The sequence below is a fragment of the Danio aesculapii genome, chromosome 8, assembly GCF_903798145.1.
Source record: "Danio aesculapii chromosome 8, fDanAes4.1, whole genome shotgun sequence".
Lineage (NCBI taxonomy): Eukaryota > Metazoa > Chordata > Actinopteri > Cypriniformes > Danionidae > Danio > Danio aesculapii.
The window spans coordinates 30,220,499-30,238,259 of NC_079442.1; the positions used below are offsets into that span (position 1 = coordinate 30,220,499).

At 37.4% G+C, this 17,761-nt stretch overlaps 2 protein-coding genes across 4 annotated transcripts in view; both read right to left on the minus strand.

The window, feature by feature from the left end:
- Positions 1-1,827: 1,827 nt before the first annotated feature.
- On the minus strand, positions 1,828-15,338 carry ythdf1 (YTH N6-methyladenosine RNA binding protein F1). 2 transcript variants are annotated; one of them, XM_056463680.1, is made up of 6 exons: positions 14,941-15,338; positions 14,298-14,322; positions 13,061-13,140; positions 10,316-11,947; positions 7,830-7,874; positions 1,828-2,807 (listed from the first exon to the last, which is right to left on the minus strand). In XM_056463680.1, exons 1-6 carry the CDS (start codon positions 14,965-14,967, stop codon positions 2,781-2,783), a joined length of 1,836 nt encoding a protein of 611 aa, XP_056319655.1. In that variant the 5' UTR covers positions 14,968-15,338; the 3' UTR covers positions 1,828-2,780. The 2 variants fall into 2 exon arrangements, with proteins under 2 accessions (XP_056319655.1, XP_056319654.1); XM_056463679.1 differs by having other exon boundaries at positions 10,307-11,947.
- A 1,825-nt stretch (positions 15,339-17,163) lies between these two features.
- The window catches only part of nkain5 (sodium/potassium transporting ATPase interacting 5), a 61,339-nt gene continuing 60,741 nt past the window's right edge, over positions 17,164-17,761 (minus strand). For both annotated transcript variants that reach the window (XM_056463683.1, XM_056463684.1), the window contains one exon: positions 17,164-17,702. In XM_056463683.1, coding sequence (XP_056319658.1) covers positions 17,689-17,702 — 14 coding nt within the window. In that variant the 3' untranslated portion in view covers positions 17,164-17,688. The remainder of the gene's footprint in view (positions 17,703-17,761) is intronic.

Below are 17,761 nucleotides of genomic sequence, written 5' to 3' on the forward strand. Positions count from 1 at the left end.
AAAGGTTTTATTGGTGGGGCGGTTAAATGGTTAAAAGTGCTTTTTAATGTGCCTTATATGATTATTAGGAAATATTATTTTATGTCATGTCACATGCCAAAAAATCAGTGTGACCACAATGACGTTACTATCCTCACTGAGAAATGCTGGCTGCCTGGCGTGCACAGAAATAAAACAGGTTATGCTTATGTAATCTTTACTGTAGGGATTACAGATGCACAATAGAAACTGTGCATAAAATATTATTTGCAGATAAACCTTAAAATTTTGATGGCAAACTGTTTTACCCGTTCATGATTTGAGCCACAAAAAAATAAAGAACTATAAAGCATTTGTGATTAATTTCACATTTGCTCTATTTCTAAGCTCATTTTACAGTGACGCTGAGAAAAATGTACACTACGGGTCAAAGGTTAGAGGTTATTTTTTTTTATTATTAATTTTGATTAATAATTTAAATAAAATTATTTTCCTCATCAAGGCGGCATTTATTAAATGTAAAAAAAAAAAGTCAAATATTTATTTATTAAATATTTATTACTTATTGTATGCCGTTTCAAATGAAATTATTACTCCAGTTATTATTGCTTTAATTACTATTACCATTAATAATGCTATTAATAATAATAATAATAATAATAATAATAATAATAACAACAATAATTAATATTAGAGTGATTTCTAAAGGATTATGACTCTGAAGACTGGAGTAATGAAGTTAAAAATTCATCATTTAAATCACTGGAGTAAATCATTAAATTAAAACTACTTCTGAACAGTTCTTTTATAGTGCAATAACATTTCACAATTGTACAGTTTGTTCTGTATTTTTAATGAAACAAATGCAGCCTTGGTGAGCAGGAGAAGCTTATTTTAAAACATTAAAAATCTTACTTTTTAATCCAAACTTTTGACCGGAAGTGCATATTTTGATTTTCAGAAAACACACAAATGACAAATAAATGTCCATCACATCTTCAATTTTAGCATATTTATCCTGTGTTCATCAAAGGTGATTTTAATAAACTGAAATCTCTGCAGTTCAAGTGGAAAAACTGATTCAGAATAATAGCAGACGTGAAAATCCTCCCAACAAAGCAAGGCAGTAAAAAGAACACCTTCAAACATCAATTACACCATATAGTATTATTTTAATAATGAGCATGATCAAATCTAAGAACGTGATAGATAATGACCTTCCAATACAATGCATATTCATCTCAGGGGTGACTTAAATGTTTGTCTTGTAACTCTTTTTTTAATATTTTTAGTATTTCATATATTTTCATGAATCTTTTGTTATATGACTATAGAAATCTTAAACCCTCAATTCCGCTCTCCCACACACAAACACACAAAACAGCAAGCAGGTCCTAAAAAAAATCACGCACAGAAACCATATACTCTTTTTTTTTTGTTTGTTTGTTTGTTTTTTTCTTACTTTTAACAGTAAATCAGTAACATTAATTTTCAGGTTACACGTTTTGAGGCGTTCTTCGTTATTGTTATAATTATATGATCCTACGTTAAAGCTTAGCAATATACTGAGGACGGGGGGGGGGGGGGGGGGAGCGATAAAATAAAATCTGTTAAAGAACGAGAAACAAAAAAAGAAAAAAAAGGTGATGCATCTAAAGTGATTTGAAATAAAAAGCAGTGAATTGCTACATCTCTGATTGGCTTAAAGAAACAGCGACCTCTGCTGGGCGGGGTTGGAACAGTAAGTAGTTACATTTCTGCTCTTTAAACATTACGCATGTATGAAAACAAAGCTTGAGCACTGTGCTCTGAACCATAACGAAAACGTTAGTTAATTTATTTTATGTGTTGTTTTTTTTGTTTGTTTAGTCCAGCCAGTGACAATGTTGACGTCCCTTGGTTAAGGATGCATGGGATGTCATCTCCCTGATAATGCTGTTTCAATTGAGGTATAGAACAGCCATTATTAAACGGTTTCCATAGCTTTAAAATGTTAAGGCTCCAAGCAGGAAAAACAAAGGAGAAAACAAAACAAAAACTGTGACATAAGTGGCTCGTCACTGAACAAAACAAGTCAAGTGTTACATAATTCAAAAATATAGTTTCTTTTTTTTCATAACATCATCTCAAGACACATTTCATTGTCCCTTCTATGCATTTGCATTATTCTCCATAAATGGGTTCAAACCACTCTGGATCTACAGAACGTAAAACTGGCCTGTTACAGTTACTGATGCTGGAGATGCCCCTCCTGCTGGACACGCCCCTCAAAATCACATGACTGACATACACTCCACTATCTTCCCTGATACACACATACACACACACACACACACACACACACACACGTCATGACCCACTCATTTAACCCACTTTGAAGGGCACGTTAAGGAGCAGTGGGGCTGAAGAAACAATAATATAGGATGAAAAGAAAAGACTTGTGCAGGTATTGGTTGGTCAAACAGGGTAGGGAGGTGTATGGAAACAATAACAAATGATAGAAAAGAAGAGAAAAGAACAAAATAATGATTAAAAAAAAAAAAAAAAAAAAAAATCAACCGAAATGATGACGCGACGTTAAGAGGTGCTAATCGACTTCAGCCCTCACAAGTGAAGCCGGAGGCGCAGAGGCTTGAGTCTGACGCTGGCTGAAGTCACCAGAATTAAATAGAAAAACATAATGATTGTTTATTTTTTTGTTTTAAATTTCATCTTGTGTCCTCTTTAAATTTCATTTTTCAAATGGTCAGTCCTAAAACAACTGCTCATCAGCTGTAGAGGGGGGGGGGGGGGGCAGCCTTCTATTGTTTATTTCGGTTCTGGCGTTCCTGTTGGAAAAACAAAAACAAAAAAACAGAGTGGTTAATTTTGACAAACTTTTCATTTTAAAGCAATCCAGACATCAAAAATGATTCCTATTATTTTTTTGTAATGCACCAAAATGATGGTTCCCACAACTAATGCCCAACGATTTTCCCTGAAACTTTCAGTTCTTTATTATTTGAACTTTTGACAACATTTACAGTCAAAATGGGTTATTTCTACATATTCCCCTTTATGTCATAATCTCAGGTTAATTTAAGATCAGATTAATTTAGGTTACATTTACATGGCAATGATATAACCAAAAATTTTTTTTTCCTTGCACATTCCCTGAACCTTTTCAAAACAGATTTAAAACCTTTGCAAAAAAGTCCAAAAATGCTGTATTATGCACATCAGGCTAGTATTTAGAATTGTCATTTCCTTAAAAGTTCCAGCTTGAAAGTTTCTAGGGTTGTCAAAAGTATCGACTTCGGTAAATTTTTAAAGTGAAACATAGGGCTGGGCGATAAAATTGGTATCGGTATTCATTGACCGAACACCATTGTCAATAATGAGAAAAAAAAAAGTTTGGTATGAAGTTTCGGTATGAAGTGCTATAGTTTTATTAAAATGTGGCTGCTGAGCAAGTGCCTTCGAAGCAATGTCTATAAGATTAGGGTGTAAGTTTGCCACTTCCAATGGAGGCGCGCAACTTGCATGACGTGCATATGGGAGCGATGCGCATATGTGACATGCGCACATTTCCACCTAGTTGAAAACATCTAAACTTTTTCGAATGCTGTGAGCGTACCGCAATTCATTTAAGTAGAACTAATCAATCTGCTTCCCACTTTGTATGGAATAAACACATTTCAGTAATAACAGTAGACTAATTACCCGAGACAAACACAGCGCACCCAAACACTACAGTGCTTTTTACTTCTCTCCATTAATTTGTATTGGAGCTGCAGCAATGGTTTGTTCGTTTGTCACCCTCTGTCAAAACACTTGATTGTCACCTAGTTACAGCAAGACGACAGGGGATGCAAGCGCAAACAAAATGGTGAAGGAAACCACACACTCGCGCTTGTCACTTCAGGTCAGAATAACAACACACGCGAAAATGAGTGCCGTATAGCAGCAGTGAGGAGATTCTAAATAAAAAGATTGCAAGGATGTCACCAGAGTGGCTTTTTGGTTTCTTTTCTTGTGCATCCCAGCCACTAGCTCCCCATCTGAAAGAGTTTTTAGCATAGGGGTAATGTAGTCATCCATTTTCACAATTTTTAATGTTCAGCGTGTATTTGAATAACGATGGCTGGTTCCTTTACTTGAAAGCTGAGATTTGACTATCACAGTTTGTTTTGTTTACAGAGTTTGAGGTTTACTCTATCATTATTATTCACACCATAAAGATGTTGATCTACATTAGTGGCACACACTTTCTAACATTTTATTTATCGAGTTTAAGAGTCTCTCTAACACTTATCTTTATTTTATTATAAAGAAATTAGATTTTATTTCAATATTTTTGTTTTGGACTATTAAAACTATTTGCCTAGCAATGTTGGTAAATTTAAATAAAATGGTTACATTTAAAGAAATCTTAATATACCTAAATGGGTTGTTAAAAATATTCAATAATTATTGATACCGAATGATATGAAACACGATATTGTGACTATTTTTTTGCAATATCGCCCAGCCCTAGTGTAACATTTGAGCAGTGATTGGCTATTGTGTTTAGGTGATCAACAGATATAACTGTGATTGGCCATTAAGGTCATCGGTATGCCACTCTTCGCCAAAAGCAATTACAGAGACATGAACACTGAAGTACTGCATCAATCAGTCAATTCATCAGCTGATCGCCCATGTGTCAGCTTTAAGACAGATCAGCGGATTGACTCGGCTTTAAATGCAAAACCTCAGTCAACATTTTTAATAAAAGTCATTAGATTAAAGATTTTGTCTTATGACTTATTTCCTCTGTCTCACTCGCGGTGTGTGTGTGCGCTGCGTGTGATGAAGGAAAATGACAATGAACCTCAAGGGCTTCTATCCAGGCCCAAAGTGCAGGGCGCAAAAACATTAAGGGCGTGTTTGAATTCAAAACACAGGTGTTTGGATTATTGTCTGTGTGTGCAAATCGAGAGATTCAGCTGTTCACATCAGAGCTGTGAGTGTACATTTCAACCTACTAATACAAATATTATTCTCACAAGTTCTCACATTTAGATTTGAAAGCTCTCAATTTTTACTACTGATTTACCTTTATAGTGTCACGTCTAACATTATATGCATAAATGTAGTCCTTGGTAACATAACGGAAAGTTTGTGACAAGAAAAAAAGCGCGGTGCTCTTTTGTATGTCACTAGGAAACGACTGAATCAGCTGGTCTATTGTGCGCTAGTCGTGTTGCTGTCGATGTTATAATAGTCATTTTTAATAATATTGTGATTTTCTAGATCTGTAAAGTAATACAGCTCTGGATAACTTGAAACAGCTACCACAAGTCTCTCCTCCATTATTAAAAGTTTACCATAGTCGCCTTGACAATCCAAACCCGGCTGTCACCTCAACAGAAACCCTGCTCTGCTTTCATTTGATTGAAGAATGAAAAAGACGCGATTGAGGTAATGCGCTTTTTCCGCTCGAGCACACAGCACGCGTAAAACACTCGCGGCCGCTAGTAAACCATTCAACAGATATCTGCCCCTTATGCAGCTAAACTTTAAAAATATATAAGAGTATATTTTTTAATCATTTAACTGATACCATTAATTGGTAACAAACGCACCCGTTCGGTTAACGGTTAAGCGTTTTTTTTTGAGTATCCCTAATTAAACCACATGCGCAGACTCTAAAATATATATTTTTTCCCCCTCACGGCCACACGCCAGAGATCTGGCATTGGTGCCGGAATACTTTAAGCCCTGTATATATAATTTGCCATGTGTAATTGCCATATCCACTTTTGATTGTAATGTGAAGTGAATCCACACTTTGCTGATGAAGCGTTCGGAAACAATTGAGCAAGAACAACATCACCACTTACTCCGTCATTGTTCTGCTTGCCTTTCTATCTACACTCCCCTGAACACCTACTATGCATGGATGTGATGCCATTGTTTTTAAAAACTTCCCTTTTTCATTTTCAGTCTCAAAAATGCTATTGTTGCGTAAACAAACAGGTAAAATCTTCACGTTTTTGGCTGAAAACGTTGTGTAATCATCCTTTTAAGAAACATTTAAAGGATCAGACCAAACAGGACAAAAGTCCCAGTTTCCTCCTTGATGAACATGTTTTCAGCCATCTCAAGGGGTTGCCAAGACTTATTACTGTTTCAACCTAGTTTTAACTAAATAGGGTAAATGCACAGCTAGCGTTTCTTTCCATACAATTAACTTCAGGGGAACGGTTAATGTAATTTTTTTCCATTTTATACGATTGCTTTTACAACATTGATGTTGTACTGCAATTAACATACAATCAGTTAAATAGACTTCAGTGTTCATTTAGTTGTTCAAGCATAAAGCGAGATAAAAAGCCGTATACACGCACATGCCCATTAGGATCAGCAGGCTAGCGCTGAAACTCCATTGAAAATACTGGAGTAAAATAAATGTTCATATTTTAAAGATATGGGACGAGAAAATTTTATTTAACGCAGTGCTTCATGTACATTCTGAGACCCACTTTATATCGTATATCAATGAGGCAGTGGAGATGGTTGATTTTTAAAGGAAACAGACCTTAAGCATGCCGATTTTGTAACTGCATACAGTTCACCGGAAGCGTTTGACCCAGGTTACAGCCAAATTAAAAGTCCTTCTGCATATTTCTGCATATACCCTATAAATATAGGTGTCATGTGATCACTTGCATTCAGACCTGCCCTTTTTATTGCGTTCAGACCTGCCCACTATGTGTAGTGTATTAGAAAACTACTACTGAATCAGCAAATCCCTGTAATACAGTTCACAAACGAGCAGGAAAGCAAACGATTGATGTATGTGGATGGCGAGTCTAAAGGCCTGTGTGCACCAGGGCACTTCTTGCTCACGTTTTCCGCGCTGCGTCAAAACCTTCTCCACCAATCAGATTAGCACTTTTGTTCATGTGCACGGAGCTGCTGAAGTTACAGTAAACAGCACTTGGAGGCGCAAAACTGTCAGTGCGAGCGCTCGCTGAAGAAGATGCCCAGAGGCGATATGAACGTGGAGCTGCTTATTGCACTGGTGAACACTAATAATTTCCTCATCGCTAGAGCTGCTACTTGAACATTCATGCGTGTTCGAATCGCCAGTAACTCTAACAACAAGCGTGTTAAATTTCTGTATTCTTCTTCTGTGTTACAAGCGGGTGTCAGAAGCTTAAAGTTGTGTAGAGCCATCTAACATCAAGGAGTGATTTTGCATACTCTTCTGCTCGACGCCAATGAAAATGGGTTTGAAGATTGGTTTTGGTTTGAATCCGGAAAAACGCTGACGATAAATGCAAACGAAAAGCGTCCCAGTGTGTACGAGCCCTAAGACTTCGATCATAACCTGAGTGTTGTGGTACAATACAGCAAAATATGAATGCTGCTTGTGAATGCTGCTTGTGGTAATATGAACTATTCGACCAAACGAGCTTTTACATAACAAAATCAAGATACATTTTCAACTACCTCTGGATACGTCTGAAAGTAGACAAGCTTGAATTTTATTGGCCATTTAAACCTAGATTTAGTGTCATACACTTATGACTGTATTGATAAAAGCTGATCTTAATACCAGGTGTCAACGAGCCTTTTAAGAGTAAAAATAATTATATATAGTATTTAGCTTTAAAGAACATGTTTTACTCTCAAAGGATTTCTGAAACATTTATTAGAGATGTAAAATCGGTCAGCCAGAAACATATTATAGGTCTTAACTTTAATATAAACATTTTATACTTTAAAAATTATGAAAATTTAATTTGATCTTAATTTCATTTTTACAGACTGGAAATCACAACATTTTGGATTAAAATAACATGAATAAAACAAACACTTACTTGATCCAGTCGGGATCGGTTCTGGATAGGAGCAGGCTCGAGATTCTGTCAGAGGAGATAAAAAGAAAAGAGATTCAAATCAATAACTGTCTGATGCAACTCAAAAACTTCACCACTTAAAAATGACAATAAAAACCTTTTCTAAATTACAGAGATTGTGCTATGCACGCAACCTGTCAAAAGATTTAATCATTTTCTTTGGGAAAACAAATATTACTACAATATTAATACTTTGGGGAAATAAATATTACTAGTAAATACTACTACTACTTCTACAAAAAATCATATTGTGTTAATAAGAGCTGGGTACATGTACATTTTATTGGGAGCAGAAGCTAACAAAATAAAATAAATAATTTAGCAAAACATCCAAGACAATAACCAAATAATTGAAATAACCAAACTACCAAAAGCAAGAGAGCACCAATCACTCAAAACAATCTAGGCAGACACACTCTGATCTAAAGGATCTATTACAGCTGTAAGCTGCTTTAGTATACATATTACTGTAGTTTTTTTATTTACATTTATTTTAAAACTTTATTACTGCTTATTTATAAAATGCTAATATTGTTCCTGCAGAAGCGAAAATCATTTTACCCATCTCTTTTTTAAATTCACATATAATCTGATTATTGCTAATGTCGCAGTGCATCATCACACATTTTCTTGGTTGCGTCAATTACAAAAATTAAAAGCAGGTAAAACTAGTGCTCTTTGCATAGTTCAAAAATGTTAAATTAAAGGTCTCAAGCTGAAAATGCAAATGAGAAATATAGCTTTATTTTTCTCTTCGTTTTTTGATGGTTAGATTTTGCCTTTCGGCCAGGCTGAGGTTAGGCATCTTGGGCCAAAAAAAGTTTTTGACTATTGCTGTATAGGCTTCTCCAAGCCTGAAAAGAGAATAATCAAAGCTTAATTTTTCTATTTCCAGTTGTTGAGACTTTTATGTGTGCTGATGTACATCCAATAAAAACTATATATTGATAAGATCGTGGAACTTTTTTGTGCATCATTCCCTCCGAGCAAACTAACAGTAAGATGAGTGTGGCTAAGGTGAACAGTAGGGCTGGGCGTTGTGGCCTTTTTAAAAAAATACCTTTTAAAAACTTTTTCACAAAAAAAAAAATAAATAAAATAAATAAATAAATAAATAAATAAATAAAAATGCCCACTAAAAAATGTGTGGAGCTTAAGGTTATTAACCTATAAAATTAGCTTATACATAATTAAAGGATTTAAAAAAAGATCCAATTTATCAAGATCTATTTACAACTGCATACAACATTTTAATAATAATATTATTATGAATTAAAACATTTTATGTAATTAAAGAGAAAGTAAACTCATCCTGATTGTGAAAAAGCGGACCATTTTTTAAAGATGATTTATTTCCCTATTAATTTGTGCTCATTATTCTAACATGAACAGAGGTTCATGTCGGTTTATGGTTGGTTCTGAGGTTTACTCATGCCTATTTTGTGTTATATCAGTTATATAAATTACTCACGCTAGGCTAGTGGGTTACGTTTTATTGCTTTTATTTGAATCAGGCTACTGCATCTGGTAGACTGATGCTCTGTGCGAGTTGTGTCATAGTGTTGATATTTACCATACCGAGTAATGAGCGTCTCTGCGGCTGGGTCGAGTCATTTAACCAGAAACAGCAATGTTGAATTCCAACATTAGATGGGTAAAAGTTGCTTTCATATGCGCATCTATACATTAACCGTCTTATCCATTACTCCTTATTGAGAAATATCAATTACTTCTAAGAAGTACAAGGTGTGGCAGGTTCAAATGTGTGTGTTTCACAGTGAATGCATGACAGAGCCCTGAATTATGCTATTTTTTTGGTGGATGTGCTTGTACTGCCATTTACTTTATTACTTTAACACAAGTTCTTCCCTACTCGCTGCCATGTTGTTTGTGTGCTTCTATGGCAAATACGTGGGGAACTATGAAAACCCAAAGGAGAGGGTTGCATGAGCTAGAGTGATAACTGATTTTCATTTCACCAACTCAGTGTAAACTACACATTCAAGTTATTGATAATATCGATTAAATCGCCCAGCCCTAGTGAACAGTGATCCTAACAGTGAAGGACTGCCAGTCCAAAGACAGAAGCAAGTCAGACTTTGAAGATTACCTTGCACAGATTAATTGTTTATTCAACAAAGGCGGCAAAACCAAAGCTCCAAAACTGCAACATTTATTAAATTAAAAAGGTTTTTAATTTAATAAATGTAGCATTTTAGGAGCTTTGGTGTTGCCGCCTTTGTTGAATATATAATTTGCACCTTTTTTGGCTGAGCACCCAGTTAAGAGGGATGTGCGTGCTTTTGTACAGTTTTTCACAGATTAATTGTTCACATAAAGCATAACTATGTACACTAGCTCATTGTCAATTTTGAGTTCAATTGGACTTTAACAATGTAATGTTAAATCAGCTAAACAGGTTGATGCATGCACAATACCTTTCTTACCACCTCTTCCTCCTCCTGTCGTTTCTCATAGTGTGAGAAGTCATCGAAAATGGAGGTGGTGTGTTTGTAGGTAGCGATGATCTTCAGCACCTGCTTGGCCTTCTCCAGAGGCACCTCCTGTGTGTCGCGTGAGTTGGTCACGGGCTTGTTGTCATTGTTCTCTAGGCGGATGTGCCTGAGCTGACTGTTGGGCACGTCTTTAACAAACAGCCAGTCCACATCAAATTTGCCCTTCCACTTGTCCTGCGCCCAAACGCCGGCACTGGTGCCGTAGTCTACAGGCGAACGCATCTCCGCCACGCCACAGAAGTGTCCGCTGCCGTTGACGCTGAACAGCAGGTAGACAGGACCTTTGCCGTTGATGGCACGAAACGCAGAATCCAGCCGCTTGTTTCCATGTTCCGTGCTGCACCAGATGGAGTACTTGATGGAGCGATGGATGTCGTCCTCAGAGTAGCTCTTAATGATGAACACCCTGCCATTTTTCAGGTTCCAATCGAACTCCTTGGGGTTGTAGCTGTGTGCCGCACGCAGCTTTTCCAAGACAGGGTGGGACTCGATGGTGCCGGAGCCTGGTGGGCCACCTCCGCCACCATTGCCGACCCCTCCACCACTTGAGGAGCCACTGCTGTCCACGCTGCCTCCACCACCATAACCAGGATTGCGATTGCGTGGGGCAACCCACCGGGTTTGAGGGGGAGGAGCAGGGGCGTGGTTCTGGTAAGGCTGCGGAGGGGGTGGGCCCTGCATGGCCATCTGCTGGGCAAGTGATTGGGCAGACGGCATTGGGGGCTGAGGTGGGGGTGGCAGTCCATGTGGGTGAGGTGGAAGGTGACCCTGGGAGTGGAGGGGAGGCTGCTGCTGGTGGTGGTGGTGGGGTGGCAAAGGTGACGCCACTTTGGTCACAGGCCCCTTATTATCCCAAGTGCCAATGTCCATGTTGTGTTTGATGGGCGGCGGAGGCAGAGTGCCTCCAGCCATGGGCATCCCCGGCTTGCTCTTCACCTTCAGCTGCTGAGGCTTGGCCGGTTTGCTAGCAATGGCTGCCCAGGATGTGGGCTTAGGGGGCGGCAGTCCAATAGGAGTCCCACCATTACCTGTGGCCACCGCCGCAGCCACCGGCCCTCCTCCAATCACGGAGCCCACTGTCTTCACCCCGGAACCACCTCCAGTCACATCACCACCGATCTTCAGTCCCACCATGCCCTGCTCCAAGCTATTCATACCTGGCGCCTTATTGAGGGTGTCACTAGGGAAGCCCGTTTGCCCGTCCGGCACCAAGGTTCCACCTAAAGAACTGGGCGGATAACTGTAGCTGCCCCCATATGCAGAACTCTGAGTCTGCTGGCCCTGGGAGCCACTCGTACCCCAGGCAGAAAACGCAGGGTTTTCGGGGAAAAAGTTAAAGCGGTGTGGATAAATGCTACTGCCCAGACCTCCCGGCTGTCCAAACACAGTGTCATGCATGAAGTGATGGTCTCCATTGCTGAGGGGGGCATACGGAGTGAGGTATGGGATCGGCGGGTCTCCACCTGTGGACCAGGGGGCCTCGCTGAGGGGGTAGGGGAACCCAATTGAGGGAGCGTAGTAGCTAGACAGGTATGGGTCGGTCATGGATTGGTAACTGTTATTCTGAGGGAAATACCAGAAATTCAGACATCAGAATTAGTAACAACAAAATGCAACCATTGCATGCAACATTTCATCAGACATTTAATCAGGATAAAAAAAAAGAATAGGCATGAAACTAAATGGAATTTCAGTAACAATTCTCATAAACATATTTCAAGTTATTATGCAATAATTACATTTCACAACCAGTTCCTTAGCACTACTGGTTAACGCAATACAATGTTAGTTTCTTTTAGAACTTAATATTATACCTTAAAATTTAAAGAGTAATTTTAGTACAAATTTAGTAAAAAATTTAAAGTAAATACAAGTTGGGTAATCTTAACCTGCCCCAGTAACAGCAACAGCTTTGATTAAAAGCAAATTCTTTTAAGAACAATGCAGCATTTTTAAAATACTTCTATAACTGCTTAAAACACATACATTTTCTGCTTTTCACACTCAAAGGCAACATGGAATACAAATTATAATTAATATTGTGACAACTTTTTTGATTTTAACAATATTTAAATCAAACAAATTTATTGTAGTGAAAAAATTAATTTACACAGTTGATGTTCTGAGCTGAAAACATGCAAATAAAACCAAGATTTATAAACCTAGAACTCTTATTTTTATTTGCTGTCATTTAAAAAAAAAATTATAAAAATAATAAAAATACTCTTATTTTAATATTTCACATTACAATTGTGCCATTACATTTCTTATTTTGCGTTTTATTTAATTAATAATCTGTTTTATTAATAGTCACAATATTTTTAAGTCAATGAACTGTTCCAAGTTTTTAACTGGACTATGAAAACATTTACATTACAAAGATGTAGTTTGAAACAATTTTCACTCGGAACCTGCTGGTAATTTTCACAAATAATTACAAAGAAACACACTAGATTGGATTAAACAGAAGTTCTTTAATAACCTGTTTTGTTTGAACTTCATAAACAAAGAGTGAAGATTTTTTCAAGTCATACTGCCCTTAAACCTTCAGCTATTTATAAACCATCGTTATTATCATTATGTTATTTTAATTTTCCATGCAGAGAAAAGCAAAACATTGCAACATCAAGATCAATTTCACGGAGCCCTATTTAAGGACAAACACACATTTCTCACCGGATTAGACTGGCCAGTGAGGTATGGTTCAAAGTCATTGTCGTGGACTGTTTCCTTCTGATGAAGAGAGCCATTTTGCACTGAAATAAAGAATGACATTTTAAATCAGATTTACCTCAAAATGACTGCATCTGATAATAAACCCACTGCACAGATTACATCCAAAAGCCTTTACTCTGTCTCTTGAAAGAATGAAACAATACTACGCTAGTGACATTTTAGATCTTCAACAAATTATGTACAATTACATTATACTCACTTACCACAAGTTCTGCCTGATCACAATACTATAGATCAGGGGTGCCCAAACTTTTTCTTATAAAGGGCCAAAAATCAAACTTGATCGAGGGCTGTGGGCCGAAGTTAAATAAACCAAACCATAATACATTAAATTTGCTAATTTGTTTGCTTATTATTTAAAAATATCTAGAAATTGCTTTAAAAGATTTCAAATGATGATACAGTATAATTTAACATTTTATAATCAACTTATAGTGAAAACATAAACATATCCATTTATCACACAATGGAGCTCAATACTGAATACACTAGTCGAGCTGCTCTTGCCTTTCCCTTGATTTGCTCACCAATGTCTTGTGCATGGTCCTCTATCTGTCAAGTGACAGTTTTTACATTTTAAAAGTCTGATTCATATGAAACATTTAATTTTAGTTGGCTTTTTTGTAGATCCTTAATTAAACAAAAATTAAAAGGGTATACATTAAATTCGAAATGACAATCTCTGTCAAAGGCATTCATCCCAACCAACTCCCCATCATTCTCCCTCTCTTTTCAGACGGGACGGCAGGCCAAACCAAAGATTACCATGGGTCAACTTTGGTCTATGTGCCCTACTTTTGGGCATAGATGCATGAATGAAAAAAATATATAAATCACTCAAGCCCAAAGAGCATGAATTAATAACTACAGAAGTTAACGCGACATAATTATTAAGCATAATCTATTTAATGTTCAAACTCTGAATGCCAAATAGACGTCTCAGTGCAGATTGAACCCAACAGGAGCAGTTCTGCAGTCCAAAAGATTGATTAAACTCTTAATGATACGTGAAGATATTGAAGCATCAAAACAACCAGACCTTGACTTGACAGAAGTCTGCAACAATCTTACTTAGAAGGCCGCAGCACACCATTAATGGTGGTGCAATTAAACGAATGAAAAACTCAACCCTAGACGTTTAGCATGTATAAACACAACTATTAAAGAGCCAGCTTACCTTTAGCGTCTTGCCCTTTTGATGTCTTCCCATTCAGTTGGTGATCCGAAATGGATAGAAACAGAAACATAACACATTAACATCGCTGAATTGCTGTTTTAAGCACAAGCACTTCGTGTTTAACATGTAAATACTTCAGGTTTCACGCTCTTCTTAATCCACATCGCCTCCATCAGAGCATCACCAATAAATCAATGCGCTATCAGAGGACGCTGGCTATCCCCTAACAACGCGAAATAGGGAAATTATGTTGACACTTATGTAGTCAAATAAAAGAAAATTACACGACCACCAGGACAGATAGAGATTCAACCACGCAGATCAGCCCAAGTCCAGAGAAAACTGGTTGTAACTCTCGGAAGCTGATGAGGGAGATTGTGGACTAAATTAAGTTTTATCCTGAAGGTACACCGGAGCGAAGCGCGTTTGTGATGTGTCGAACGGAAATATCCGTTTTGGTCGAGGAAATGCGGTGTGCTGTTAATATACACAAGTGTTGTGAATGCTAACTCGTTAGCCTTCGGGCTTGTGAGGAGCAAGGGGAGGCAGATGCCCGTAATGTCTCCGCAGAAGCGGCGGAGGCTGCACGCGCATTCCCTGCTCCTCCTGAAGGCCTTCGCGACGCCGTGCCACTCCAACCTACCTGTGGGTCAATACTGGTGGTAGACATAATTCATCAAGAGGCCCTCTTTAGATTCGGCAAGAGTCTTGCAAAGAAAAAAGAAGCAGCGGCGAGGGTGCTCGGCGTAACCCGAAGCCCGTGGGTTCCTCTCGGCTCCGTGCAGGCTCAACTGCGCTTTTTTTCAGCAAGTTCCACGACTTGATTCCGGCGATCCGGTCCTCTCGAGCGCCTTAAAAGTCCAGCCTGAGGACGTTTCCGAGAGAATCAGAGGCTCTGCGGTTTCAGGGGTTAAATCCAATGCTGTCACACGCCGTGTGTAAATTTAATTCAAAGTGTATATATTATTTTTCCTCCTCCCAACCCGCAGTTATTGTGCACCTCTGTTCACTTCCGCCCAATGGCCGCTCCATCCGGGATCTGCGCGGAGGGACTGACGCCACATGGACCGGGTGGCCATGCGGAGGTGATCAACCTGAGAAAATTGGAGAAAAGTTATCACTGCAGAAAAAGCTTTCCTTTTTATTATTATTTTCTTCAGTACGTATATATACAATAAAAACATATATATGTCACACATAATAACAGAAATTGTGTACGTTTTTAATTAAATTATTACTTTTTAATGATTTATGTTTATAAAATATAATTTATTAAATAATTGACTAATTAATATTATGAACTAATATTAAGCATACTAATAAAAGTTTTAATAAATATGCTGATATGTCTTCATGTATTTCATTTATGAAGAAACTGAAACTATCTCTTTTACTTAAACCTTAATGCACTGCATCACATCCATTCGTCACTCACACCTCCTCCTTGCATAACATATGTCAGGATATGTCATTTTAATGACTACACTGAATGGGAAGTGATAAACCATCATGTAGTAGATGATAAAACAATAAAGAACATATTTTGTCAGTATAGTCGAATTTTCCTGTTTGCTTTTTCATGCATTCATAAGTGAAAAACTTACAGAAGATTTTACTTTCTAATGTCAATGACAGGCTTGACGACATATGTGTGCATAGGCTATGTATTTTTTATGAAAAGGCATAGACAATTTGCCTGTGAAATGGCAAGCTAAACATTTATCAAACATCTTTCTCTTTATCTTCGTTTACATCTACATTTCCACAGTTAAAACAATATTAAGAAACCCAGATTTCTCTTATACTGAACCTCATTCTGATGAAGGGCATCCAGGGAAGCTAATTGATATTTATTAGGTCTAGCTATTGATCTCAGTCAGAGATGAGTGGAATGGGGATCTTCGTGTTTAATAGTTTATGACAGGGATCAGCTCTGCTTCTTCACACCTAATTACTCACTGATACCAGGCTGTCTTTGCTTACTGTTCATTATGTGATCCAGAATAACGACTCACAACACGCACTACAGTGCCGTTGCAACCAAAAACTGAATCAAAAACACATGCTTTTTTATTTTAACCACTAGGTGTCAGTAAAACGTACGTGAAGCGATTTAGGGAATTTCCTAGAGACCATATCAAAACTCATTGGAGAAAGACAGCATCCAGTTACTATTGGAGAAAGGGGTATATGCACTTTTAATTTCAGTCAGCCAGCCCCAGGGCTTTTGGTAAACTGTCATCCCATACAAAATTGCTGCATTTAAGATGTAATTTCTTTAAAAAACAGCGATCTTCACTGAGAAGAGATATACTCTCTAAAAAATGCTGGATTGGTTTTTTAACCCAAATGCTGGGTTGAGACTGCTAGGTATACGATATAAAGTGGGTATCAGACCAAACAAGAAGGATTGCTTTAAATTATATTTTTCCGCGCCATGTCTTTAAAATATGCAAATTAATTTCACCCCAGTATTTTCAAAGGGGTTTCTGCGCTAGCCTGCTGCTAATGACGGCACCTACGTTTAAATGATCTTTCGTCTCTTTTTACGCTTTAACAACAAAATAGATGCTTAAGTCTATTTAACGGATTATATTTGAGTTACACTACAACATAAAAGCTGTAAAAGGAACCTTATGAAACTAAAAATGGTCACATAAACCTTTTACTGGAACACCTTTGGCTGAAACACACTAGCAGTGCATACAGACCATTGTGCCAAACATGCTAACGAAACAAAAATATAATTTTCATAGAGTGTATTCAAGTTAAACAAATATTTATTAAGTACATGAATAAATTAAGAAAATATGACACGATTTACAACACTCAACATACAAAATACAGTCGAAATTTTATGATCACAGAAAATGAAAGAATCACAGAGGTAGGTAGTGAGAAGTTCAGCATGTTCAGTCATAAACATGTTTTACAGAGAAAATAAAGGTTCTTTATTGGCATTGATAATTCCATGAAGAGTCTTTAAGTCACCTTTCATTCCACTAACATTTCTTCATATTATTACAATGTTCTTCACATCATAAATTATGATTCTTTGAAGAAACTTTTCTTAAAACCTACTTTGGGGAATTAAAAAAAATCTGCATTTTGACATCACTGTGAAAAACCCTTTTTGATTCTTCCTAGCATCACACACACACACACACGCATGCACGCACACACTCAAATTTCCAGATTTGTAAGAGCATTGTTTGGCTGCATCACTTTTATTTCTTAATTTATTCGTAATGTTATGTTTATGCAAATATATACATGTTTTGGAATCCATCTGGTTTCCGTTTTATTTCCTTCTTGTAGTGCCTGATATCCTTCCTGCTCTCTTTCCTCACTCAGTGTTCACTCTTGAGATGCTGGTGACATCTGGACACGGTCACTTATACAAATCTGAAAAGTAACACAGAGCACATCCAAAATTAGATTCAAGAGAAGAAAGAATATCAGCT